Raw genomic sequence first — 25,266 nt, forward strand, 5'->3', positions numbered from 1 at the left:
GAAGACAGTTTTGTCAGGTGAAAACTTTAAATGAAGACAGCAGCACCTCTGCTGCTATTTAAAGCTGATGTGTGTAATTGATCCGATGTCTCATAGAGACATCTAGTAAACCATTCATAGATTCAATTTCCCGTGCTGTGGCACAACATTGCTTGGCTTTCTCATTAAGAAATTACACTTTGTGTTGTAAAAATAATATATAAAAACCCAATATGCACATAGTTTTGTAATTTTTTCACTCTTTATTTCTTAGGACCCTATCATACACCTGGCACAATGCGACGCAAGGCGAGACGCAAGTGTTTTTTGCTAGTTTCAGTCCGACGCAGTTATCATTTTTACACTCCACATTGTTTAAATAGCAAATGCATTTGTGCCCATTTGTGCATCCATGGGCGTGCTGGTCTGAAAACGAGGTGTGTTCAGGTGCATTGTTGGCGTGTTGCTGTTTTGAGGCAACTGAAAACGACTTTGTCATTGATCAACTGTAACCTGGTCTAAAGTCAATGGCGCAGTGTTTTTTTTGTTATTTAAAGAGCGCGTTAGTAATATGTGCCTATATGCGGGTGCACAACGTGCGTACACTCTGCTTATTACACACACAGGGACATGCAGCAGCACACAAACATGCCAAATATTACAAATAAAAGGAGTACAACATAGGATATTATTATTGTGTGCATAAAGATAAAAATGCTTTGGTGGAATCCGGCTTGTCCTGTAGATGGTCTGCTCGCACGCTTTAACCTCGCGCATCCGTTTCCTCGCTAGAGAAATGTTCAGTTTTTCCACTTGCAAATTCCGCCATGGCGCGAGTGTAACAGGCTTTTAAAGGGAATGGGAGATGAGACTCTGATTGGTTTATTGCATGTTATGCCCAAAACACACCCATTACTCATTAAGAGAATAGGGACAACCCTTTTAGACCATGCGCCGGTGCGGCGTCCATTTTTCCTGTCGTTAAACTAGCAAAAGTGGATTCGGACATGTCCTAAGTGCACTTGCACCGTGCACTTTAGACTATGTGCTTAGATTGTTAAAATAGGGCCCTTAGTATTCATCTCTCCTTTTTTTGTAATAATAGTTTCTTTCTAATGTTTTTTCTTGCCTCTGTTGCTTTTAGATAGATTGCCTTTAGTTTGTATGACTCTATATACTCTGTAAAGCTGCTATGAAACTAATTATTATGAAAAATTAAAAATATATATAAATTTGTGATATTGAGAAGGTTTCTCGTATTCTGATATTAGGCAGAAAAAACATGCTGTTAACTATTTTCACACACATTAGCTGCCTTTGTAATTTAGTAGGTGGGTCCCTCTCAGTGGGTTCAACATATTTGGGGCTCCTTGGCATTTCTTGACATTAGCCTCTTAACTGGTCATAAGATGGAGGCAACATGCAGTCCAGGAATGTTGCTCATTTTAAAGGTGTAACGTGTGCTGCAGATACTCATTCAAAATGTTGAAGCTCTTTGACACCTACAGTTGATCTAAAGATTTTGTTTCTTCGATGCTTTTTCTGTCTTCACACCGTTGATTTAGAGAGCATTAGGATGGAGAGGTCTTTTCAATGCATTTTATCATTAGAATGAATGTGCTTTATATATCATATTTATGCAGTGCTTTTAGAAACACAATATAGAGTGTATGTAGATAAAGCCTTGTAGGGCCCTATGATTTCCGCGATGCAGAAAACGCGGACGGAATCGCGGAATCCAGTCATAAAAAGGGAATTTACTGCATAACTCGGAATGTCACGGAATTGTCAAATTTTTGATGAATGAATAAAAAGCACACACACACACACACACACACACACACACACACACATTGAAGCACATGTGACGCTTGCGGTGTTTTCACTATATGTGGACATGAACGACCAAATTCCATCTTTAGAGTCACTCTGAGTCACTTTATCAGCATTTTACCACTTTGAAAATCTATCATCATACACCATAAACACACAGAAACTCAAAGCTCATGGCAACCAGTCAAAATAAAAGTTTGATTCAACTTGACAGAAACATATTACTGTTGTACAGTAGAATTTAGATACGTTTCAATGTAATAATAATACTAACACTAATAGACCTAATAATAATAATAAATTATTAAAACTATATTTTTAAGGAACAATCTCAGTTTTTCTTCCATGTTTAAATTTTAACAGTAAAGCTCTGTTGTGCAGCACTTTGTTTGACAAAGTTTAATTTCATGATTAAAAGATAAATTAAAATACAGAATTTCTGAAAAAAACAAAACATTTCATAAAAATACATTTTTTAATTAATACATTTTGTTTTTAAGAATTCAATTAATTAGACATTCTCTTTGATTATTAAAATGTAATTAAACCATTAGAATGGAATCCAGAAAACAGAATTTGCTACAAATAAAACAGAATTTGAGGGAAAAAATAAAACATTTATTATAGGGCCCTAAAAAATGTAATTTTTTTGTTAAACTTCTAATAAATTGTTGGTATATTGGATAAGTTTCATTATTTTAATTAATTAGACATGCTTTTTGATTACTAAAATGTAATTTAACCATTAAAATAGAGTCCAAAAAAATTAAAAAGAAATCCAGAAAAATTAAAACGAAACAAACAGAATTTGGAAAAAAATAAAACAGAATTTGGGAAAAAATAAAACAGATTTAATAGGGCCCTATTTTTGCACATTCACAAAGAGGAAGCGAAGGAGAAGTGAAATGTAAAAGGTTGACAGGATGTTTCAGGATTTGTTTGCCAGTCTTGATTTCTGCCAAGGTCTCTTCCTCATTCTAACCATCTTTGTTAATTCTTTCTTGCAATTTTTGCCGTTGTCTCAATTGCTAAAGGTTGTAAGGTATTTTTCTATGTAAAGCTGCTTTGGAACAATATGTCAATATGCGCAGGCAAAAAAATTTTAAAAGGAAGAATTGTGAGCTAAAGACGTGAGTTCAGAGAAATGAAGATTTATGGTATGGCCCTGAAATGAAGGAGAAGAGCAATTTCTCATCCCCATAGCTTTTACGCTTTATAATGCTGTCATCATTCACCTACACCTTACAAACAGACACACGACACCCTACTTACACATGCACATCATTATGTCATCCCTGTCTATTTATAATCTTTATTTCGTAATATGATGTTTAATGGAGAAGAAGAAGTTGGCATTTGGCCCATACGAAGCAGACAGTCTGTTTATCACGAGTTGTCCTCAGCAATAAAGCCTATGGTTGTTGGACATTTAACATGACAATAGTAACTGTGTTGTTGGAGACCGTGAACTTTCCAAAAGCTACAAAACCTGTTTTAATTTCAATATCGACTGTGTCTTCAGTTTATATCAGTCAATTTTCTCTGCCTCCGTAGCCTACATTTGTGTAAAACCCATGGCTCATCTGTCCATGAGCAGTCTGAAATTCTGATTGTCTCCTGCTGAAAGAGCTTGTTTAACTTTTCTGTGTTTTGTAAGACATAATAATGTGGCATGTGGCAGCAGTCACTACACTGTCACTCTTATCGCACAGTCACACTCTCACTGTAAATAATCCTTCTTCACTGAACAGACATCATGACTCTTGTGATGCCAGTGGTGTGAGGCTTGTGACCGTCTTTGGATTCATAGAAGAAGAACACCCAGCTTTGTTTTGTGGTTTGGCCTGAATACTTCAATTTTTCCAGATATTTCATGCAAGTGAATTGGGAAATCATATGATACGCTGCTGAATATGAAAACATCCTTACAGTAACTCAGGGGGAAATATAAAATAAAAACTATGTTCAGGCAATGCATCTTATTTGAAAGTTCAGAGATTTATTGAGGCTTACAGCAGGAACTGTTTGCTCACTCTACTAACTTTACATTCATTGCTAGTCAAGATATTCTCTAGTGCAGCGGTCTCCAAACTCGGTCCTGGAGGGCCACTGTCCTGCAAAGTTTAGCTCCAACCCCAATTAAACACGCCTGAACCAGCTAATTAAAGTCTAATTAGGCATATTAGAAACTTCCAGACAGGTGTGTTGAGGCAAGTTAGAGCTAAACTCTGCAGGACAGTGGCCCTCCAGGACAGAGTTTGGAGATCCCTGCTCTAGTGGAACATTTTAGCAAATGTTAAAGGGTTAGTTCACCCAAAAATGAAAATTCTGTCATTAATTACTCACCCTCATGTCGTTCCACACCCGTAAGACCTTCGTTCATCTTTGGAACACAAATTAAGATTTTTTTTTTATAAAATCCGATGGCTTAGTGAGTCCTGGATTGACAGCAAGTTAATTTACACTTTCAAATGCCAGGAAAGGACTAAAGATATATTTAAAACAGTTCATGTGACTACAGTGGTTCAACCTTAATGTTATGAAGCAATGAGAATACTTTTTGTGCACCAAAAAATAACATCTTTATTCAACATGGGCTATTTCAAAACACACTGGCACACAATAGGAAACTAGGGCTGTGTTTGAAATCGCGCCCTATACACTCATTTACTATTCCCTACACTACTCCACTAATAAAGTACACTTGAAGGAGTGAATGAAAACAAGTGAGTGAATTTGGACACTGAGTGCACCGGAAGGGCAGCCGCTTTTGCATAGTTTGTGCTTGCTGATTAATAATAATTTGAAACTTAGCAAACTGGCAGCTCTAGTAGTAATGAAAAAATTTATCTTGAACTCTGTCATGGAAGCTAGCATGTATAAACCTTAATTAAACAATAATCAATTAAAAAGAATTTATACCTGTATGATACCCACATTGGACCAGTGGTTTGGAAAATGGATGGATAGATGGATGGTTCAGCTGTGGGTGCCATCTTCTGGCGAGACACGGAAATTCATTCAGCGCGTCTGTCACAGTGCATTGTGGCTATTCTTTAGTCGTTGAGCATATATATCAGTTGTACACTCGTTATTGCGGTGCATTGTGGGATTGAATGATTGCACTTGATAATGTCCACTATGGTTTCAGACACCACTACAAATGGCTGTCCACTCAAATAGTGCCCTATTTAAGGGTATAGGGGGCAATTTCAGACACAGCCTAGGTCACGCTGGCAAACAGGAACAGGGAAAACAGAACCAAAACACCATGAAACTCAACCAGAACAGATCATACATGTTACAACAACAGCTTTGTGTGACACAGTGTTAATTTCGACAGCAAATTTTGATTTAGTTTTTGTCATAGTTTTTTGACTAAAATACCATTTAGTTTTAGTCATATTTTAGTCATTGGAAATTGTTTTAGTTTTAGTCTAGTTTTAGTCGACTAAATATCATAGGATTTTAGTCTATTTTAGACTAAAATCTAATTTAGTTAAATTGTAATGCATTAAGCATTTCTCTAACAATACACAGATCCTATACACTGATATAGGTACATCTGATATTCCCCAAACTGTTTATGTTCACCCAACTGTACTGGTTAAGCTAAAGCTTAGAAACTAGATGAAATAAAATAAGTTTACATTTTTTTATATATTTTTTATTTCAGTTAAGGTTTATTTCAAGTAAAGAAGATTTCTTTGGTTTTAGGTTTAGTTAACTATAATAACCCTTATACTTGTAAAATATATTGAATAATGTGTCAAATAATGTTCTTAGTCTTTCCTTCCTGTGACAGAAGATACAGTAGTTTACTATGAATTAAATAGAAATTAAATTAAATACAGTTTATTGTGTAAACAAAATAACAATAATGACCAGGAAAAAATAATAATGAAATACACCGTGACTCTTATTCTGAAACGTCTGCAGTCTGCACTGTAGTAGGCTGCTCATGAGGGTGATAAAATATGCATTCTTACAACCGTTTAAAACATACTACCATATAAACATCGTGTAGTAAACATTGTCATAATTCAACATTAGCTTATAAGCAATCGCTTGGCATAAATGTGCGATATTCATTAATTGCGATCAGCACGTTACACTTCAAATGTGCGCATCTTCCACACAGGACAGCAGTCCTGACTGGATATCTTCCCAAATCGTCCCTGTCTTTCATTTTCGTCTCGTTTTTATTCATTGACGAAAATTAGAGTAGATTTTAGTCATAGTTTTAGTCATTCAAAATGCATTTTTATTTAGTCATCATCTCGTTTTCGAAAATTATGACGAAAATTATTCGTCAACGAAATGAACACTGGTGTGACAAACAGACTGAAATTTCGAAGTTGTTATTCACTAATAATCTTCTAGTCTAGTGAGCTGTATTGATCGTTGTGGATCATTGGGTCAATGAACTGACCTTAAGGTAGAACCACTGTACTCACATGAACTGTTTTAAATAAGTTTTGACTACCTTTCTGAATCTTGAGAAGTTCGGTGGCATTGCTCTCAATAGAGGCCTCACTGAGCCATAGGATTTCATCAAAAATATCTTAATTTGTGTTCCGAAGATGAACGAAGGTCTTACGGGTGTGGAACGACATGAGGGTGAGTAATAAATTACATTATTTTAATTTTTGGGTGAACTATCCCTTTAAGATTGAACCACTGTAGTTTAGCAACAGAGGCTTGGGATTAGATGCATAAGAAATCAGTCCTACACACGAGCGTTTTAAGGTCAAAAAACCGACAAATGTCTTGAAATACATAATCTGAACAATGTTGTGAGGTGTGCTAACCATTGTATAAGCGGAATAACTGACTCCGGGCCGTTGAATTATTGAAAAATAATTACCACCTCGGGTGTGCATTATTTTTCTAATAATTCAACGGCCCGTCATCAATTATTACTTACTTTTTTAACCAACTTGTAGCATGTAGTTAAGGGCATAGCAACAAATAAAGGCTAGTAGTATCTTGCATTTGGTTTCAGAAGAAGCGCAGCAACACTGCCCAATTTAAATCTGAATTTTTTGCACTGGCTAAATGCCAAATGAGCTCAGAGAATATTTGCCATTTATGCAAATTATCATCTCTCTTGTTCCTTCAGTGTCACCTTTCTCATATTGCAGTAGCTACATTCACTACATTCGCACATTACTTTAGCTGTAAAAAGGAATAGATCACTCAAAATCTAAGTTGTTACAAACTAGTATTTTGTTTCTAAAGAAGTAAACATTTTTAAAGCATCATTCCACAAGGGAAGATACTATAAAAAGTTTAAAAAAAAAAAAAACACCATAAATGCACCATAATATCATATCTGAATTAAAATAGAAAATGAGTCAGTGGTCTTCAATGTGTAGTTAGGTGTGCAAATGAGTTTTGAATGATTTTACATGAAGAACTGGGTTTATAGTAAAAAAAAAAAAATGATACAACATTGGTGTCACAGGAGGAATGTGGCACTCATGGAAATTCAGTATTCTAGTGTAAGTCATAATATGTGGAATAATAACTAGATCCCTGAGTTTTCATTTTAATTAAGCCCTTCCAATGTGGACCCATGTTGCTTGTTACCAAAATAATACTGAATGTGAGAAAAGATAATGGTGAGTCATTAGCTTGTCATTTCAGCCTTTTTAGTGAACTAACGTGTTGTGCTGTATCGCTGCAGCAGTCACCGTACTTTCAACCTCATTAGTGTCTTATTCCATTTCAATTTTGTTACTTACAAATATCAAATATCTTATGATGACTTCACATTTCTAATGGGATTGTAGGCAACATCAGATCCATATTTAACATTGTTTAATTGAACTGTCATTTAGCCAACTGAGGCCAAGTTCTCCAGATACATACAGCGCTGGTCAGAGTTAATTAGGGGTTATGAAAATAGTGTGTGTGAAATATAATTCCCTCATTAGAGCAGCTTCAATGAGAGGTTGTTGGGTCTTGTTTGAGTGCTGTATCTTTACACTGGGACTGTCTTCATCAGCCTTGTGCTGACATGCACTACAGCTATTAGTTTCACAGTGTAATGGATTATATCCATGCACGCAGTGCCAAAAGACAGAGAAGATTTATTCACTGCAGGTGAACTTTATTCCCAGCTGTCTGTCTTTATTCCTGTCCTGCTGACAGGCATCTTATATCAAGTTCAACCAAGCATTCAGGAGAACATTCTCACTTCAGATGCATTGCGAATACTTTAAAGGGTCATGAAACCCCAGAACACATTTTTTGAGCTGTGAACAGATATGTATAGGCTGCACATCATTGAAAACACTAAAGGTACTCATTAATTTATTTAAAAGTTGAAATTCGGAGCAACGTCACAAAATCTGACATCATCGTGTACTACCGGCAAGATCAGGAGTGCTGATTGGCTCCAGTATGGGCTGGTCAAACATGCTGATGTCAACAGTTTCTGCATTTATTCATGACATAAAGCTCATTCAATCCAATCACTGTGCTGTAGTATGCATAAGATTATAATTGCGGTATTATGCATGAGGAAGTATCAGTTCTCTTGCTTCGGTCTCTGTCTCTGTCATTCAGAGACATGGGTCGTAGGTGCTTGTTTCCTCAGTGCTACAACACAAAAATGTGTTTTCCTGCAACGTGACCAGAGCAGAAGTTTGGGTGCATGTGGTTTGTTTTGCTGTAATCTACCAGCACAAATGGAAAATATTTTCGCATGAAATCACATTACAGCGGAGAATTCAAATGTCACAAAAGTGCTGTTCATTCACCTATGCATTCGGACACGTGAGCCCGTGTGTATGTTTCCCTCAGCACAGCAGCAAATGAGTGTTGTTTGTTTTTTGCCCGCGATGCGGTCAGAACTGGAGTTTGAATACGAACACATGAAAAATACAATTGTTACACACGGAGCGTGCATATGATCAGTTTCAGCTGTTTCAGTGTTTAAAGTTTTTATAAACATATTTCACACATTCTCCTGCACCAAACATGAACCAGTACGGTGTATGCACACATATTTCATCAAGCCTTCTACAAATGAAATATATGTGCAAACTGGACACCAATACAGTGGTGTGAACGTGATGACACGATTATTCTAATAGACAAAAGACTGATTTAGATAGAAAATTCAAAGAAAAATGGAAAAAAATAAACTATGTCTTTATTCTTTCTGTGTTAAACTATGCGTCGTTTATCATGAGACTGCAGTGCTCGTAAACGTAATGAAAGTATTATTAGCCCTTTTAAATGTTCTTTTGCATTTCTCCCTAGTGCTTGGGAGTTTGTTGTCATTTTTCTCTGTGCTCATATATTAATATTCATTATTCTGTATAATGAGTGAGTTGTAGGTCTGTGTTTCATTGTTTGTTCTCTCCCTTCTTCCCCCCCTCTACACTCCCACTTTTCCAGAGCTTTACACGCCCATTTTCACAGAGTTTTTGAGCTTTGAGGTGTGAACGACCAGGCTAAAACAGGGGGGGGGGGGTCATGACCCTTTAACTAATGCTGTCCATGTTGCTCTCTTTAGTTCCTCACATATAAGCCCAGCTCTTCGTAAATCATTAGGCACTCTCTTTCACTTGTGAATCATCACTGAGATGTGACATCACGACATCACCTTTTAAAGGACCGTGGTTGGTGACATTTTCAGTGCAGCAACATATTTCACCTAAAGTCACACCCCATTTTCTGCACGTACTGAATGTTCTTCTCACCTTATCAACACGTTGTGCTGCCTGAGGAGCGTAAACAGAGCGTAAGCAGTGCATATTTTTTTTTGGTACCCATGTGAACAGATTAGCCGCTTACGCTGAATTAAAGCCACAGTGCAATGTTCTTGATCAAAATTTACCTGACTAACATGAAAAATAACAAATTTCACCATAAAATCATGTAAGTGAGGTGTTTTGTGTTTCACAGTCAACATATGACATTCAGAGAAAGTGAAAAAATAAATAAAATACACAAAAGGCCTGTATAAATTATTAAAACTAGAGGCATATCTTAATTTTAAGATTACTTTTATCATGTAAACTACCTACATCTACAGCATGTCAGATGCATATGTGTGTGGGACAGAAGGAAACACGGTCACATCGCAGCAGAGTGTGCTGCCCATAAATCAAAGCACATGGCAGACAGTGGTTGGAGGAGAACAACGGAAAATGTTGCAGAATGGACGATACTTGTATGTATTTGCAGTACACAAGCTGCGGTTCTGCTGCGTGCGACAAATGCTGCCAGTGTGAAAGCACAATGGGCGAGTGCTGCTCCCGCTCTCATACGCACATCTTCTGCGCTGCCTTCGCACTGCTTGCGCATCCAGTGTGAAACAGGCATGAGACTGTTTTTACCATGTTGTTATAAGATGATGATGATCATTTATTGTTTTGTCCTAGTTTTGTCATCCACGCTGTTGTAAACTGAGTATATAAAACTATTGTCCCTTTGCAAGACCTGCTTAAAGCATCAAGAAAGGGTTGGCTAAATGAGTTGCATGTATTGTACTGGCCCTGTAACCTGAGCAGGGCACTGCAGACGTCTGCCGTTCTGCCCCATTAGGAACCTGTCTAAACACATTAAGTCTCGGTGTTGAGTTATCCTTAGAGTCCATTTACCGGCATCACAAAATTGTTTTCTGATAATGGAACTAGTGTCCTGCTGCTAGGGTTTATGGGACACATCATCAGTCACTGTGAAACTATACCTGAATGACTCGGGAAGCGCTTTCTTTCTTTCTTTCTCACAAATATAATGTCTACTGAATTTATTTACAAAAATTGCTATTAGTGTTATCACGGTACCAAAATTCCAGTAGTTGGTACCAATACCATTAAAATTTTACGGTTCTCGGTACCAATTTCAGTACCACAGGAAAATCTGTTGGAACTATTTTATTATTTTATTTAAATATTTTAAAAAATATATTAAATTTAATGAGTTTATTATTCATGATTTTAATCAAGTAATACATTTTGAAATATAAAAAAATAAATAAATAAACAAATGCTCAAACATCCATTTTGAAACAGACATGCATGTTTATTTTAGCAATTGTGACGGAGGGATTCCCGCTGCTGTTTTGACTCTTTTACACATTTTATAAGCTCTTCACGAGTTCCCAGCTGGCCAAAATACCATGATATGCAGCATTGTTTTGGATGTTCGGTAAGTTCCGTCTCAAAATAGGCAATACGTTATAAAATCTGACCGATCAGGTTGTGAACGTATCCCTATGCCTTTAGGTTTGGTATCTTTTGGTTCAGTGATAAAATTGCCAATCTGAACGCTAATCAGACCAGGACTAAATGTTTAACCAAACCAAACCAAACGAACCGAACTACAAGTGTGCAAGCGTGAACACACCCTTTAAAATTACCGGCGTGCGTGAAACGCGCTGTACAGATAAACTTGACGCGCCTTATCAAGTCTAATAACAAGCACAAACTGTGTTAAATAGAATTTGATGTGCAAGCAAAAAGGTTTCTGTCCTACTTTACCACAGTAAAGAATGCAAATATTATAGGCCTAATTAAAAGCGAACCAAAGGAAGAAACATTTATAATCCTCTGCGAAAATGGGTGAGACGTGAGTGAAGATTTGGGAAAAGAAACAAGAGATTCCATGTCCAGTGGAATAACTAATAGAATATTGTTAAATTTGCTGATAATCGGGTGACCAGATCGCGATTCGCAAAACAGAATACAAAGCTGACAAAGCTTAAATTTATGGACTCACGTACCTCATTCGGCATGAATCCAAATGTTTCCATGGCTGCGATGTCACATTTAATTGCTAACCTATTATTCCTTTTGTAAACAAAGCTTTGTGCTTCACTCATGTCATATTCATGTAAATACTGGCACAGCCCTATCAGTGGGTACCGAATATACCCGGTACTCGGTACTTCCGGTACGACAGAAATGCTGGTATCGTCACATTTTCAAAATTTCAGTACAGAATTGATACCGAAGTACCAGTACTTTAGACAACACTAATTGCTATACATATGTGTTTGTTTGATTGTTAATTTATTTATGTATTTGTGTTTTTTTTATTATTTTTATTTATTTATTTAATCATCTGAACAGAATGGTAAATCATTGCCCTGCAGTTGAGAGAATAGCTCTTTACCCACTGAGTATTACTGATATTGTCAGAATTCAGTGTCATCAGTCGGTGCATATATTCCTCCTGTATCTTCTTCTGGTCTATGTGTACATTGTCTAGCTCAAAGGTAGTAAATATCACCTAGTGGACTTCTGCTGTCCATGGTCCTGAATTCCCCCTGGCTAGTGCAGTTTAGTAAGCCTAGACTGAGGTGGAATAATTTTGTTTCAAGTAATGCTGCACATTAAGTAGCTGCACTGCTATACGTTTTAAATTATAGTTGCCCATGAAAAAAAAAAAAAAGCATTAGTACTGTTACCCTTAACAAATGCTGGTTAAATACAACTAAATATATGATTTAGGAATGCATGAAAGGACACAATATTTAACACAAGGACATTACAGTCTGTTTCACCTGAACTCCTGTACTGCTGATGTTAAAATATGGACAGGAACAGCTGCTCCTCTGAAAGCTTGTTGTCATGGCCTCAGACATGTGTTCACGAAGCCTACAGCACACAAACACGCACTGAGCAGGTGTTCCTAAAGCATGTCAGCTCATCAGGTCAGCTTTCAACCTGAGAGGAAGTTAGATTTTCAATGTTAAACAATATTTTCTTCTGTCTTTAATATATAGCCAGCTATAGATAAGCTAATTATATGATTCCCTAGAAAACTGTACTGTAACTCTGTGGTGTTGTCAGCATTACCTACTTGTTTTAGCATTCCTTCCAGCTTGACTCAACCAATGACATGAGTTTTGGGCAGAACTATGTGCTTGGTTGACCTGTTTGATGATGTTATTTAGTTCAGAAATTACTAGAGTCCTAAAGCCCTTCAAATTCACCATAAAGAATTACATGTCAAAATGTTTCACTATTTTAAATAATAAAAAATATTAATTTTAAAATGTATTTTAAAGTGATTAAATATTTATCTAGAGATGTAATTATAGTTTCCACAGTGCCACAGTCTAATAGGCCACTCTAAAATACACCATAGAGGCTTTTGAGTAATATGAAACATTATACCAACAAGCAGGTCCTATCTATTTAAACAGGGTTGGTAAACTAAACTTGTTTTTGTAGATGTTTTGTCCACTATCTCTCAGTTAGTAGTGACCATTAAATTAATTTGTTCATTCTTATTTTAGACATGCGATAAAAATCACAAGTATTTAGCAATTAAACACAATAATATTTTCATTTTTTCCCCAAAAAAATATTTTACATCTAAGTGACATTGATTATTCTTTTCAGTCCTGCAGAATTCATTCAGTTGTGCAGTCAGCCGAACACCATTGGGGTTTTTACGTGAGCGTGAGCACTGACTGGGGATCAGATATGTCTGTGGGCATGCCAATCCTGTCACATGCTTCACACGCATGGCATTAAATCTAAAGGCCTTGAAACACATACAAACCATAAAATTGCCTTAAAAACACTCTCCGTCCGGCATGTCCTGAAGCCTACATCAATATAAATTTCTTAGCCTTCTGCAGCAGAAAGCAGGTGCGACGCTCTTCCTGTTAACAAACGGCAGCCAAGCAAATCTGCTCGACCGGCCATATTGGCTGAGAGTCTCTGGTCTCAAGGGGCTCCTGGAAGCCGAGCTCAGACGTGAGCTGCATGTGCTGCGAGTGTGACCTCAATAAATCAACCTAGATTAGGGCTCTGGAACCTGGATGCCGTACCACAGAGGAGGCGTGTCGGACGTGTGGCGGGTCCCACAAGAGGGAATACCTGGAATCTGTGAATAATGCTGGGAATAAGTGGAATTCTTTCTTGATATAGGGTATAAAAGGGATTTATCAAGCTTGTTCAAAAAACTAATTATCAGTAATCGCAGAAAAAAGTTGCATTTTGATTGAAATGTCACGTTTTATACTATTACATAAAATTATTTAAATGCATTATATTTTGAACTGATATAAATCTCAGTATAATATAATCTCAATTCATAATAATGATAATTACAATAATAATAATAATAATTGTCAAGAGTTTTATTCAGTACATGCAGTGACTAAAAAGGTAGCTAAATAGGCTTTTTTAATTTAATAACATTATTATTAATTATTATTAATTGAGATTATATTATATTGAGATTAATATATATCAGTTCATAATTATTTGCATAGTTTAATGACTTAAAATAAATCTGAAGTGTTATGTAAAATTCAAATTTGGCATTATAAGCAAGCTAAAGTGTAGTGGTTTGTGAAATGCAGACAGATACACTTGCAACTTTTTTCATGTTTGCTAAGCCTAGGCTAAATGAATGTGTGTAATGCAGTGTGTAAATTCTTGTTGTGGATAAACACATCAATTTTAAAGTCATACTTTTCCTCCAGCTCCCAGCTGAACACTAATATAAATATACACAGTCAAGTCACTGGGGCAATAAGTCACTGATATACTGCTTCACTATGTTTGGTGTGTTTATTTGTCCTTTGACTTAAGGTCTTAGCAGTACAACTATTCCATTGAAGTACAATGATTCTGTGAATTACAGCTTACTTTATGAATGTGCAAAGTGTCTTAATCCTTCTGGAATAATATTGCTAATACTGCAGATGTGTTTGCAAATGCTGTTTTCCCCCTCTGATTCAATTAGTACTTTTTTTCTTTCTAATAAGACCTGTGGTTGTTTGGATATTTTTGTTTGTGGTGAGTGAGTTTCAAGAAATCAGGTTATATGAAATACATTTCAAATAACAGCAAGTTGTTAAACTCTCCAGGTACACATTTAAGCTTCTTTATTTAATGCTAGCCTCACCCACAGAGCACATGACTTTAACTCCCTTTTAAGGCCTGCACCATATGATGATCATATTTCATATGAAGCCTAAACTCCACCGTTTCTCAAATCAAATTCCCTTAATTTGATGGCAGCGCTGGTGAGTCGCACTGAGGGGTGGGAGTGCAGTAAACTCCACTCTGCATGTGGCAAATGGCCCAGCACTGTAGGCTGTGAATTATTAAAGACAACATATTGCAGCAGAGCTGAGGAAGAGCATTGTTGTGATAGCCAGTGTCCCCTAACGTGGCTGTTATATGAGGTCGAGGATTTTGCATTAATTTGCATTGAAATTGTTAATTATGTCCTTTGCAGATATACACAGACTCTCTTATGAGGTAAATGTTGATTATTCACGTAGGCCTGTGTGGAAGGGCTCAGTCACTATCCTGACTGAAATATATTAAGAGCATGTTATATATTGAGATTCCTTTAAGTCCATTGATTCTTTCAAAGTGTCGCTTTCTCAGGCACTCCTAAAATTGATTTCAAATAGATTACAGTAGAATTAGTGAGACACTGACTATTGATTTACCCAGTCTGTTAGTAAAATACTGGATTTCCACTCAGAAAATTCCTATCATAACAAATTAGCTGCACTGCACCACAAATAAGTCATTAAAAAAGGGAATCACAGGATTACCTGTGACAGTTCGAAGCTTTTAAACAGTTCTGCCTTTGGAAATCTGATCAGAAAAGCAGCAAATTCTGCTTTCTATTTCATTGACGTCTTTCCTTCTTTTGAAATTCATAGCACACACAGTCTAACAAGAGGAACAACATCCTCAGTGAGCTCCGGTCCTCTGAGATGGGGATTAGTGTAATGAAAAGCAGGAGAGGTGGCCATTATCAGTCTAAAGCACTGAGAGAGGGGTTCTCCCACCATTCCTCATTCATTACAGAAGGAAATTTAAAATCTCAGTGTCATTCTGTTGTCAGGAGTATGTTTAATGGGCCTCATTCATGAAACTTTTGTAAATATATGAGTAAATTTGGAGTAATTTGTGCATAAAACGGACCTCCCAGAGTTCCTCCGTATTCACAAACGCTTCGTAAACATCAGATTTGATAGTTAAACGTGTGTATGTTAATGATGCTAGTTCGTTTCCATGGTTAATCATTAGTTCCACACCTGTTCTTAGTTCTGTTAATTACTTTATGTGTATTCAAGCTCTTAGTTTCCTCTGTTCATGGTTCAGTCTCGTCTATGTTGAAGTGGTTGTGCTGTTCTGTTTTTCAAGTGATCTCCTGTGTGTTATGTTTTATTTTTTATTTTTTTATTTATTTATTTTTTATTCATTAAAGTGGACTGCTCCAGATAGACACATATTACAGCCTTAATGAGTGGTCCAAGGCACGCCTGCCTGTGGACAGTTCTCGGGGAAATTTTGCCAGTGGAGTGGGTGCTGGTGAATTGTGGGTCGCCCTTCACTGTCTGCCCAGCAAAAGAAAACCCTGCCAGCCCCACTCCACAACCATAGCCCAGCCAGGCGCTTCCCACACCCTGCACAGACGAAAAAAGCCTGAGCCCACCGCAGACTCAGAGCCCGAGCCTGCCGTGATGGTTTACTCATCATCATGCCTTCGTTTGACCATTCTTCTGTGGAACACAAAAGAACAAATTTTGAAGAAAAGTCAAAAACCAAATCGATCCAATTCTGAACAAATAATTCAGACTTGGATCAACCTTTTCATTGAAAAGAATCAAAAGAATGATTCATTCAAAAGAATGATGTGACTGACTGAATGAATGATGACTTTTTTTCACACAAAGCTATCATATGACCACAGAAGACATAACATTAAGTAGTTTGGACCACTTTTGAAAAGAGTGGCCAGGATATTTTACAAAAATTCACCGTTTGCGTTACATAGTAGAAAGAAGTCATACAGGTTTTTTATTACATGAAGGCGAATATGTGATGAGAGAATTTTAATTTTTAGCTGAACTATCCCTTTAAGCTTATTCATGCTCACTAACTAAAGCAGACAGACAATATCAAAGACTGTATATATATGAAGACAGTGCAGTTGTATTGCTATAAATTGGAGAAATGGCAACACGTAATGTGCCAGCTCTAGTGCAAGTTGGCTACAATTTCGGTGACATTTTCTCAGTCAAAAAAGTTCATCGTATATTGTCAATAGTGTATTGATGTATGAAGCACAACTCACACAGAAGTCACTTTCAAACCAAGCATCTTTATGATGGCCAACACAGCAAATCTGTGTGACCAACTTTGTTGTGAAATCTATGGGGAAGTCTTTGCTGATTTGAATGGATGGATGTTGTTTAAATGTGAGTTTGGCAAGCATTTTTGGAGATTTCTCTATTCTCCATTCAAGTAAATTGGATCTGGTCTTGCATGGCTGAAATAGCTGCCCGGAGGCATTGTAAATGTGACCACTGAGTGAACTGAGTTTCCTTGAAAGGGACTTTGGAGCATATACACCTGAGACTGGTAGAGATTGAAAGTGAAAAAGTGACTAAGTGCAAATCAGAGATGTGCCAGCCATCTCCCTCTCTCTCCTCTGTCAGCCTCTACAGCTTTTCTCCTGCTAATAGATGTCTTGTATCTTGTTAGCAAACCCCCTAAAAGGGAGGTTTTTTTTAGGTGTTCTGACTTAGAATCTTAAGTATGCAGAAATTTTCCCAAGTCAAACCTGCGTTTGTCAAAGATGTGGACAAACCTACACTTCCCACCTCTATTTTCAATCAGAGCCTTTATAAGATACGCTAAACAAATTATTGACACCTGAAGTATAAAGGCCAAAGTATACTTCGGTTTTTATGCGTAATTGCATCACCAGAATAGTACGCGTCGCATAATTTTTGTAACGCATATGCGCATTGAAATTGTTTTGCACTAATCAGTTCCCCACAGTGACAACACTGGGCCAGGCGGTTGTTTCACAGAAGAAATCGAAACTGAAGAGACTGAACAAAAACAACAACAAAATACCGAAGAATGCAAAAACAACAGACAACCGCATTGACAAGTGCTTGTGTGAGGGGGTTATGAGATAGACACAACTTTAATTTAAAAGAATACAAAGATATTAACTTCTGGAGAGAAATAGTGCAGACATTGGACCAAGTTGAAACTTTCTTGAGTGCATGTGTCGACCGCCTGCGTTTGTGCACGCTATCAAATGGAGTACACTTTAAAAGACTAGGTGTTCGACTGTATGCATATGCTAGCATATGCGTAAAAAACGAAGTATATTTTGGACTTAATAACACCTGAACACCACAGCCATATGTGCTTGTTGAACTTGTAATTTCAAAATCATTTTTCATCAGCAAAAAAAGACAATAATGCTGTGATTTTTTTCTTATTATTTTTTTCTTTTTAATATTATTATGGGTATAATGCAGGACCTGAGAGTCAAGACATTCACACTTATTTTGACCTACTTCCTCAAGCATGTTTCTTCTGCTGCAACTACACTCACTGGGTTCTTTGATCATCACATTCCTGTCTATGTGCTCAGTTTTGGGGGAATATTTCATATGCATATAGGCCAGTAAGAATGTGAATGTTATCTTTTCCAGACCCTGCACTTTTTTGTCTGCTCATATTAGCAATTTCACAGATGTCAACAGCAAACACATGTTTAGAATTAAGCTTGTAAGCTTGTTGTTCTTTCTAGTATTATGAGCCTTCAGCCATAGTTTTGGGCCCTTTGTTGATCTGCTAAATGCAAAAATTCAAGGAATCTAGAGCTACTACTTTTGCTGTGCAACTACATTCATAAAAATGTAGTTTTTACGAGGGGACGGGGGAAAGGGGGTTAATGAGGAGGAGAGAGGTGGGGCAAGGTGGATGGTGGGTGTGTGGCCTTAACCAGCTTGCGGCCACGGTACCATGCGCTAATGTTGACAGTGGATGTATCGCAATGGCTCGTAGACACGCAGTTGTTCAAGCTTTTCAGTTTGACCCAGAATCTGATCCGGATGGAGAAGCACCGGATGAAGAAGTTGCAACTCAGCGGCTACAGCAGGACGTCTCCGAATGGTTAGTTTAAAATATTGTGTCTGGATACGTTACTTTAGTTGGTTTGTTTATGTATGCTGTTACAGTTATTATCATGTAGCTAATGCTAGCCTACGTTGTTGGCTTTTCATGTTGCTCTGATTTGCTATCGTGTATATATATATATATATATATATATATATATGTATATATATAAATTATCAGCTATAGACACTAACCAGCGCCAAGGAGAGTTGGTACTGATCCAGACTTTATTTTCAGACGTTCAGCAAGGCCAGCACTGTATTGGCCCAAGTTGAGGAAACAGTCGTCGGTGAAATGTTTGGTGCAGACATACAAAACTTTGGGAAGTTGTGTCGGCGCATTACCAGAGAAAATAAAATTAACCCACTGTTTCTTCATAGGCTCGGATGAAGGAACTAAAAAAATACTTCGGTGTTCATTTGTACATCCAAACACTGAGCAACTGCCATGCTTCGCTCGTTTGCAAGCCATGATGTCTCTCGAGGAAAAAAAAATATTGCGTTCGCCTCGCACGGTAGTAGCTCATTTTCTCATGGGCGGGCAAAGCAGAGAAAGAGGAGGTAACCTTTCCCCGTATGACGACATATAGGGAAGATTCCGGATTGGGCCATCTGAGCTTTCATTTTCTCAAAGGCGAAGCAGGATACCCAGGGCTCGGTTTACACCTATCGCCTTTTCTAGCCACTGGGGGACCATAGGCAGGCTAGGGGAACTCATATTAATGTTAAAAAACCTCATAAAGTGAAATTTTCATGCCATGGGACCTTTAAGGTTCTTCATGGAACCATATAGTAGATGCCAATAGAGAACCTTTATTTTTAAGAGTGTAGTAGTGTTTTTTTTTTCTTGTTTTTTTTTTTGTTTTGTTTTTTTCACATTTTTATTGATCAAGAGTTAGGAAGGAAGAGAAAGAATGGGATGGAAGCATATCTGGGCCAAATAATATTGAGTGGTAAAACCCTGCCGGGTCTGGTACTGACCACAATGCCACCACTCTGATGTTGTTGCTGTTGGATATTATATATTATAATACATTGACTAAAACATCCGTAATGGGCTCTGTTGTTTTTATCAGTTGTTTTAATGAACCAAAAATCTCTACATGTTTTCCATACATAGCAACAGATCCGGAGCAGAATTGTTGTTTTGTTTCAAGGGCAGTGTAAGATATCATGCGGTGTGCAGCCCCTCTGTTGCTATGACACGTGGTGGTCGAGTCTGTCTTTAAAGTTAGAGATCAATAGAACAGTGAGAGTTCTCCACTCAAGAGGGGGGCAGCAAATAGAGCCTCTCAAATGCAAGCTCACGGCTGATAAAATGGAGAGCCTCACATCTCTGCAGTCAGAGTGCTTTGTCAAAAAAGTCAAAACACAGTGGGCAGCCTTTTTCAATTCACATTTTAATAGATGCAAAGAGAGGGGCGAGTTGGCTCTGCATTCTGATACTGATACATGTAACAAGGGATGTGACAGTTACACTTTCAACTGATAACAACAGCATACAGACACTGTGCTGTGAATGTTCCCGTACTGTGAAAACATTATAAATGGACCTGTACTGTGAATGACCCGTCAGTTTGGGCTCAGAGCTGAACATGTACAGAAGGCATCTTCTCTCTTTGTGAAACTCTCTGATGTTTCACAAAAGTAACAATCCCCTCAACAGCCTTTCCTAAAGCAATCATGTTATGTTATATTACTAATTTTTTTATTATTTAGGTAACATTTTATTTTAAGGTGTCCTTGTTACAGTGTAGTTATAAATTTAAATACGTAGTAATATTAATTAACTACTTGTACTTACTATAGGGTTAGGATTTGGGGTTGCACTTTATTTTACAGTACGTGCACTTACATGTACTTACCGTGTACTTACCTAAGAAAGTACTGGGTATTATAAGGTAACTACATGGGTTAAGGTTAGGTTTAGGGTAGAGGTCTGCATTCCCGCGGCTCTCCCGCGGGAACCACGGGACCCAATAAGATTTCTTGCTGCGCGGGATTAACTTTTGAATGAAAGGCGGATTGCGGTCGGTAACTTTGGTGTACTTTAGGCGGGAGCGGGCGGTCTGACAATAACCCGGTCGCTCCCGAGATGCTTTGACATCAGCGCATCTGTGCTTGAACTTGAAGTTAACAAAACTTACTGCATTGGTGGCGTTCACACAGTTTCCAGTTCCCTGTCCTGAGAAACCTGGCAAGATATGTTATTTGCATTAGAGGTCTGTGCGAGTACACCTTCAGAGAACATTCAACCTTTGTGATCAGATTTTGGAGGAGAGATGTTCTGAAACGGTCGTCAGTCAGCGTCATGGATGTTAAAAAAGATTTAATTTTGCAGTTTAGGCTAGCTGGTAAGCCAACAGTTTTCGTTTATGTAATTTTGGCATAGCCTATAATTTTGAGGGACATGTTGTAGGCTATGTAATTTAGCCTATTTTTCTCTGTGATATTTAGCCTATTATTCTATGTGACATTTTTTCTCTGACATTTTTTAGGTTGTTGACAGCATCATAGACAAATAACAAATACAAATCTTGTATATGCAACATTTTATATTTGTTATCCCCAATCACTCTCTTTCTTTAGGGGAAGTTTAAAGGCGAGATTCTGGAAACGATCTTTAGCGGGACCCGTCGGGTCGGGAAGAAAATCACTATATGCGGATAGCGGGTGAACACAGAGTGAATTTTAGGCGGGAGCGGGTGCGTGCGGAATAGAACCATTGCGGGAGCGGGACGAAAAAAACCGTCCCACGCAGACCTCTAGTTTAGGGGTAGGATCAGGGTTAGTACCTAGTTATTACCCAGTTATTGCAATTACGATAATAAGTACATAGTATGTACATGGGGAACAGGACTGTAAAATAAAGTGCTACCGGATTTGGTTTAGGGTTATTTTCATGTTGTTTCTGCATAATTTATAGTTATTACTATATTAAATACATGTTACGTGTAACAAGGACACTGTAAAATAAAGTGTTACTATTATTAATTTATTTATTTATTTGAGTGATATGCTTTTTGTGTGACTCATACAAAAAAGTACTGTGGCGGCACCATGGTACAGAATAGAACTGAACTGAATAGAATTAAATATAATATAAAACATATGATGTAATATAGATGAAATTTACATGAAAATATGCTACTCTGGAAAAACACATGTTATTTCCATGGTAACATCTCCAAAAAAACCATGCTACAAAAAGTATTTTAATGTGGCGTTACTAAAAATTAGTTCAGAATAATAAACATATAAGCTAAAGTTCAGAAGCTGCTTAACAATAGTTAAAATGTTCTGTGTAATCTTTATACTTTGACTTACAGATGTATCTTACTCTCTTCTTCTTCTCTGTTCTTTTGCTTTTCCCATAGCCGTATCCTTCATGAGACACAGTGCATCAGCTTTTGGATTTGCTGTAAGTATAATTTTCAGTTTTATTGCATATATGCATATATTTGTCATGAAAAATAATTTTCGCTACATCTCAGGGATCATATTAGAGTTACATTAATGTCAATGCAGGAATGAATTACATTTTATTCTTTAGGCAAAGATGTCTGGAACTGTGTGTTATTGTGCTGCTGTATATAATCTTCAGTTACCATTCTATGTGTACATATTATTAAATGGTGTTACCATGCTTGTGCTAAAGGCAGCTTCTGGGAATGTTTTATTAGAGTAAATATATCACTGGATTTCAGTTTGTGACATAGTGAGATGCTTTGAGCATCATTTCTGTAGCACTGAAGAATCACTGTTGTTTTTCAGTTTGATGCGACGTTAGATGTTCTTTCCTCCATTATAGTGCTGTGGCGCTATAGCAACGCTGCAGCAGTGCACTCTGCCCATAGAGAATACATGTAAGTAAACAAAAGATGAGCTGTCTGTGGTATGTAGGGCACTGCATGGTACAGAAAACCTGCAGCAAATCACTAAAAGGAATGAATAATGCTTCCTCTGTGACCAACATTCATATAATACATTCCAAACATATTACAATATAAGTCAACAATTTACTGGCAGGGCTGTTCTTTGTAAAGCTAGTACATTTGGGATTGTGGTAGAACATCTTAGAACACAAAGTCCTGTCTCTTTCGACTAAATTCTACTAACATTCAGTGCAACATTTTTCAAGTCTGAACATGGTTGCTTTATCAAGTCTGTTGAGTGATCTGCCTTGTTTCTGGCTTTCACCTTGACTGTCTCAATTCGAGACGTATTACGTTGATAAAGGTCTGTGCTGCTGGTTTCATCCTAGGTCTGTGGGAGCTTGTGAATCTCATTTTTCCGGTCGATGTGTCAGAGTGGGAGATTTATATCGCAATACTAGAGAAGAATTGCAGGTCTCTGTAGGTGTACCAGTGGCCGCTTGTCATGCAGGGAATATGAACATGTATTGTGGACAGTTTTCATATATTTCAGAATGGATCAGGTCTCTGTAGGTGTGCTATAAAAATCAAAGCATTGTCAGTGTTTTTGCTTCAACCTTGAACCAACATCAGCTACACATATATAAAAGAATAGGTTTAATATATACTACCGTTCAAACATTTGGGGTCATTAAGATATCATAATGTTTCTAAAAGAAGTCTCTTATGCTCAGCAAGGCCGCATTGTGAAATATGATTACAATTTAAAAGAACTGTTATATATTAATATCTAACTGTTATCTATGATGGCAAAGCTGAATTTTCAGCATCATTACTCCAGTCTTCAGTGTCACATGACCCTTCAGAAATCATTCTAATATGCTGATTTGGCACTCAATTAACATTTCTTATTATTATCAATGTGAAATAGATGTGCTGCTTAATATTATTGTGGAAACTGTGATGCAATTTTTTTGCAGGATTCTTTGATAAATAGAAAGTTCAAAAGAACAGCATTTATTTGAAACAGATTATTTTGTAACCTTGTTTCTATACTGTCACTTTTGATCAGTTGCATCTTTGCTGAATTAAAGTAATAATTTCTCTTAAAAAAATCTTACTGGCTGGTGCACGGTGAGATTCTACATATAATTCTAAATTTAGACATTTTATGCATCTTATCAGATACTCAAAACATATAAAATAATAAATCTGTCTGGGATTTGATTAATTGAATCATTTTATCAATATAAATTTTCTGCTTTTCTCCATCCACAGAGCATGTGTGATCCTGGGAGTGATTTTCATCTTGTCGTCTTTGTGTATTTTGGGGAAGGCCATCCATGATCTGGCCACCAAACTTCTTCCTGAAGTGGTGAGTTCAGTGCCAGTGTGTCATATTTATAATTTTATGGTTAGCTTTCCTACAGTGAATATAATAGCTGAGACAAATAGATGGAATACAGTCCTCTTCACACACTTCCTCAACTCACCCTCATGTTGTTCCAAACCTGTATGAATTTCTTTCTTCTGCTCAACAGAAGATATTTTGAAGAATATGGGTAACCAAACAGTTGATGGGGCCCATTGACTTGGAAAAAAAAGAAATACCATGGAAGTCAGTGGGGCCCATCAACTGTTTGGTTACTGACATTCTTCAAAATATCTTCTTTTGTGTTCAAAGGAAGAAAGAAATTCGTTCAGGTTTGGAACAATTTGAAGGTGAGTAAATCATGACAGAATTTTCATTTTTGGGTGAACCACTCTTTAATGCCACTTGCTACCTCTTCTGACCCTTGACTTATGACGATTTTAGGTTAACTGACAAACACTTTGTAAACTGCAGTATTTCATCTCAAAGGTCAGATGTGGATTTTCCCAGCAGTCACAGCTAACAGCAATGTGTTCAGTCTTTATCCGTTAATTAATCAAAGACTGGCACCATTCCAAAGAGCTGCGGGATAATAATTTCAGAGGTGGTGATTAATGGTATTGCGAGTTAATCTCTCTCTCTATTTTCATCTCTTTTACACCACTGATAAATCTCTGAGGACTGATACATACCCTAATGTGACATTACTGAACAATATTTTCATGATCTTCTACGAACAAAATGTTAATTAATGTCCAGGTCTAGAGACTTCCAGTTATCTCTGCATCACAAAATACTGTCTCTTTTTATGTTGAATGAGGAAACATGTAAGGGAGGGAGAAAAATGATGAAAAGATGAAGAGAATGAGAAAATGGCTATACTGCTTGAAGCTAAAAGCTATTCATTTTCAATGACAATCTAAACACTATATTTTTTTTCCATTGTTGTCCATCACCTCTCTAATCAAAGAAAATCTAAATGCAAATGAGTGTTTTCACTCAGTGTTTTGTTTCTCTGGCTGGAAAATAGCAGCTCCCACCCTTTTCATCTTCCCAGACTATGAAATGCTAATGAGCTTGAGGAAACGGCAGTAATTTGGAGTCAGACAACAGGAATAATAGGTGTCAGGGATCTGTTATGTTTCACTCCAGCAGCACAGCATGAGGGTCAAAATTAAGTTTATATCACTGTCCTCTGCTGTTTACTTGATGAAACTGTAATGTGCAAAAAAATCATATTAAATACAGTATGTCTGTTTTTAGAGGAAAAATGTTGC

General features: G+C 37.1%; 1 protein-coding gene across 1 annotated transcript in view; it reads left to right on the plus strand.

Annotated features, from left to right (window-relative positions):
- The window catches only part of tmem163a (transmembrane protein 163a), a 39,150-nt gene that overhangs the window by 6,065 nt on the left and 7,819 nt on the right, over nucleotides 1-25,266 (plus strand). Inside the window, exons 3-5 of the mRNA XM_051906822.1 lie at nucleotides 22,120-22,163; nucleotides 22,517-22,608; nucleotides 23,896-23,992. Of these exons, the coding sequence (XP_051762782.1) occupies nucleotides 22,120-22,163; nucleotides 22,517-22,608; nucleotides 23,896-23,992 (233 nt within the window). The remainder of the gene's footprint in view (nucleotides 1-22,119; nucleotides 22,164-22,516; nucleotides 22,609-23,895; nucleotides 23,993-25,266) is intronic.

Source organism: Ctenopharyngodon idella, chromosome 9 (genome assembly GCF_019924925.1).
Source record: "Ctenopharyngodon idella isolate HZGC_01 chromosome 9, HZGC01, whole genome shotgun sequence".
Taxonomy (NCBI): Eukaryota; Metazoa; Chordata; class Actinopteri; order Cypriniformes; family Xenocyprididae; genus Ctenopharyngodon; species Ctenopharyngodon idella.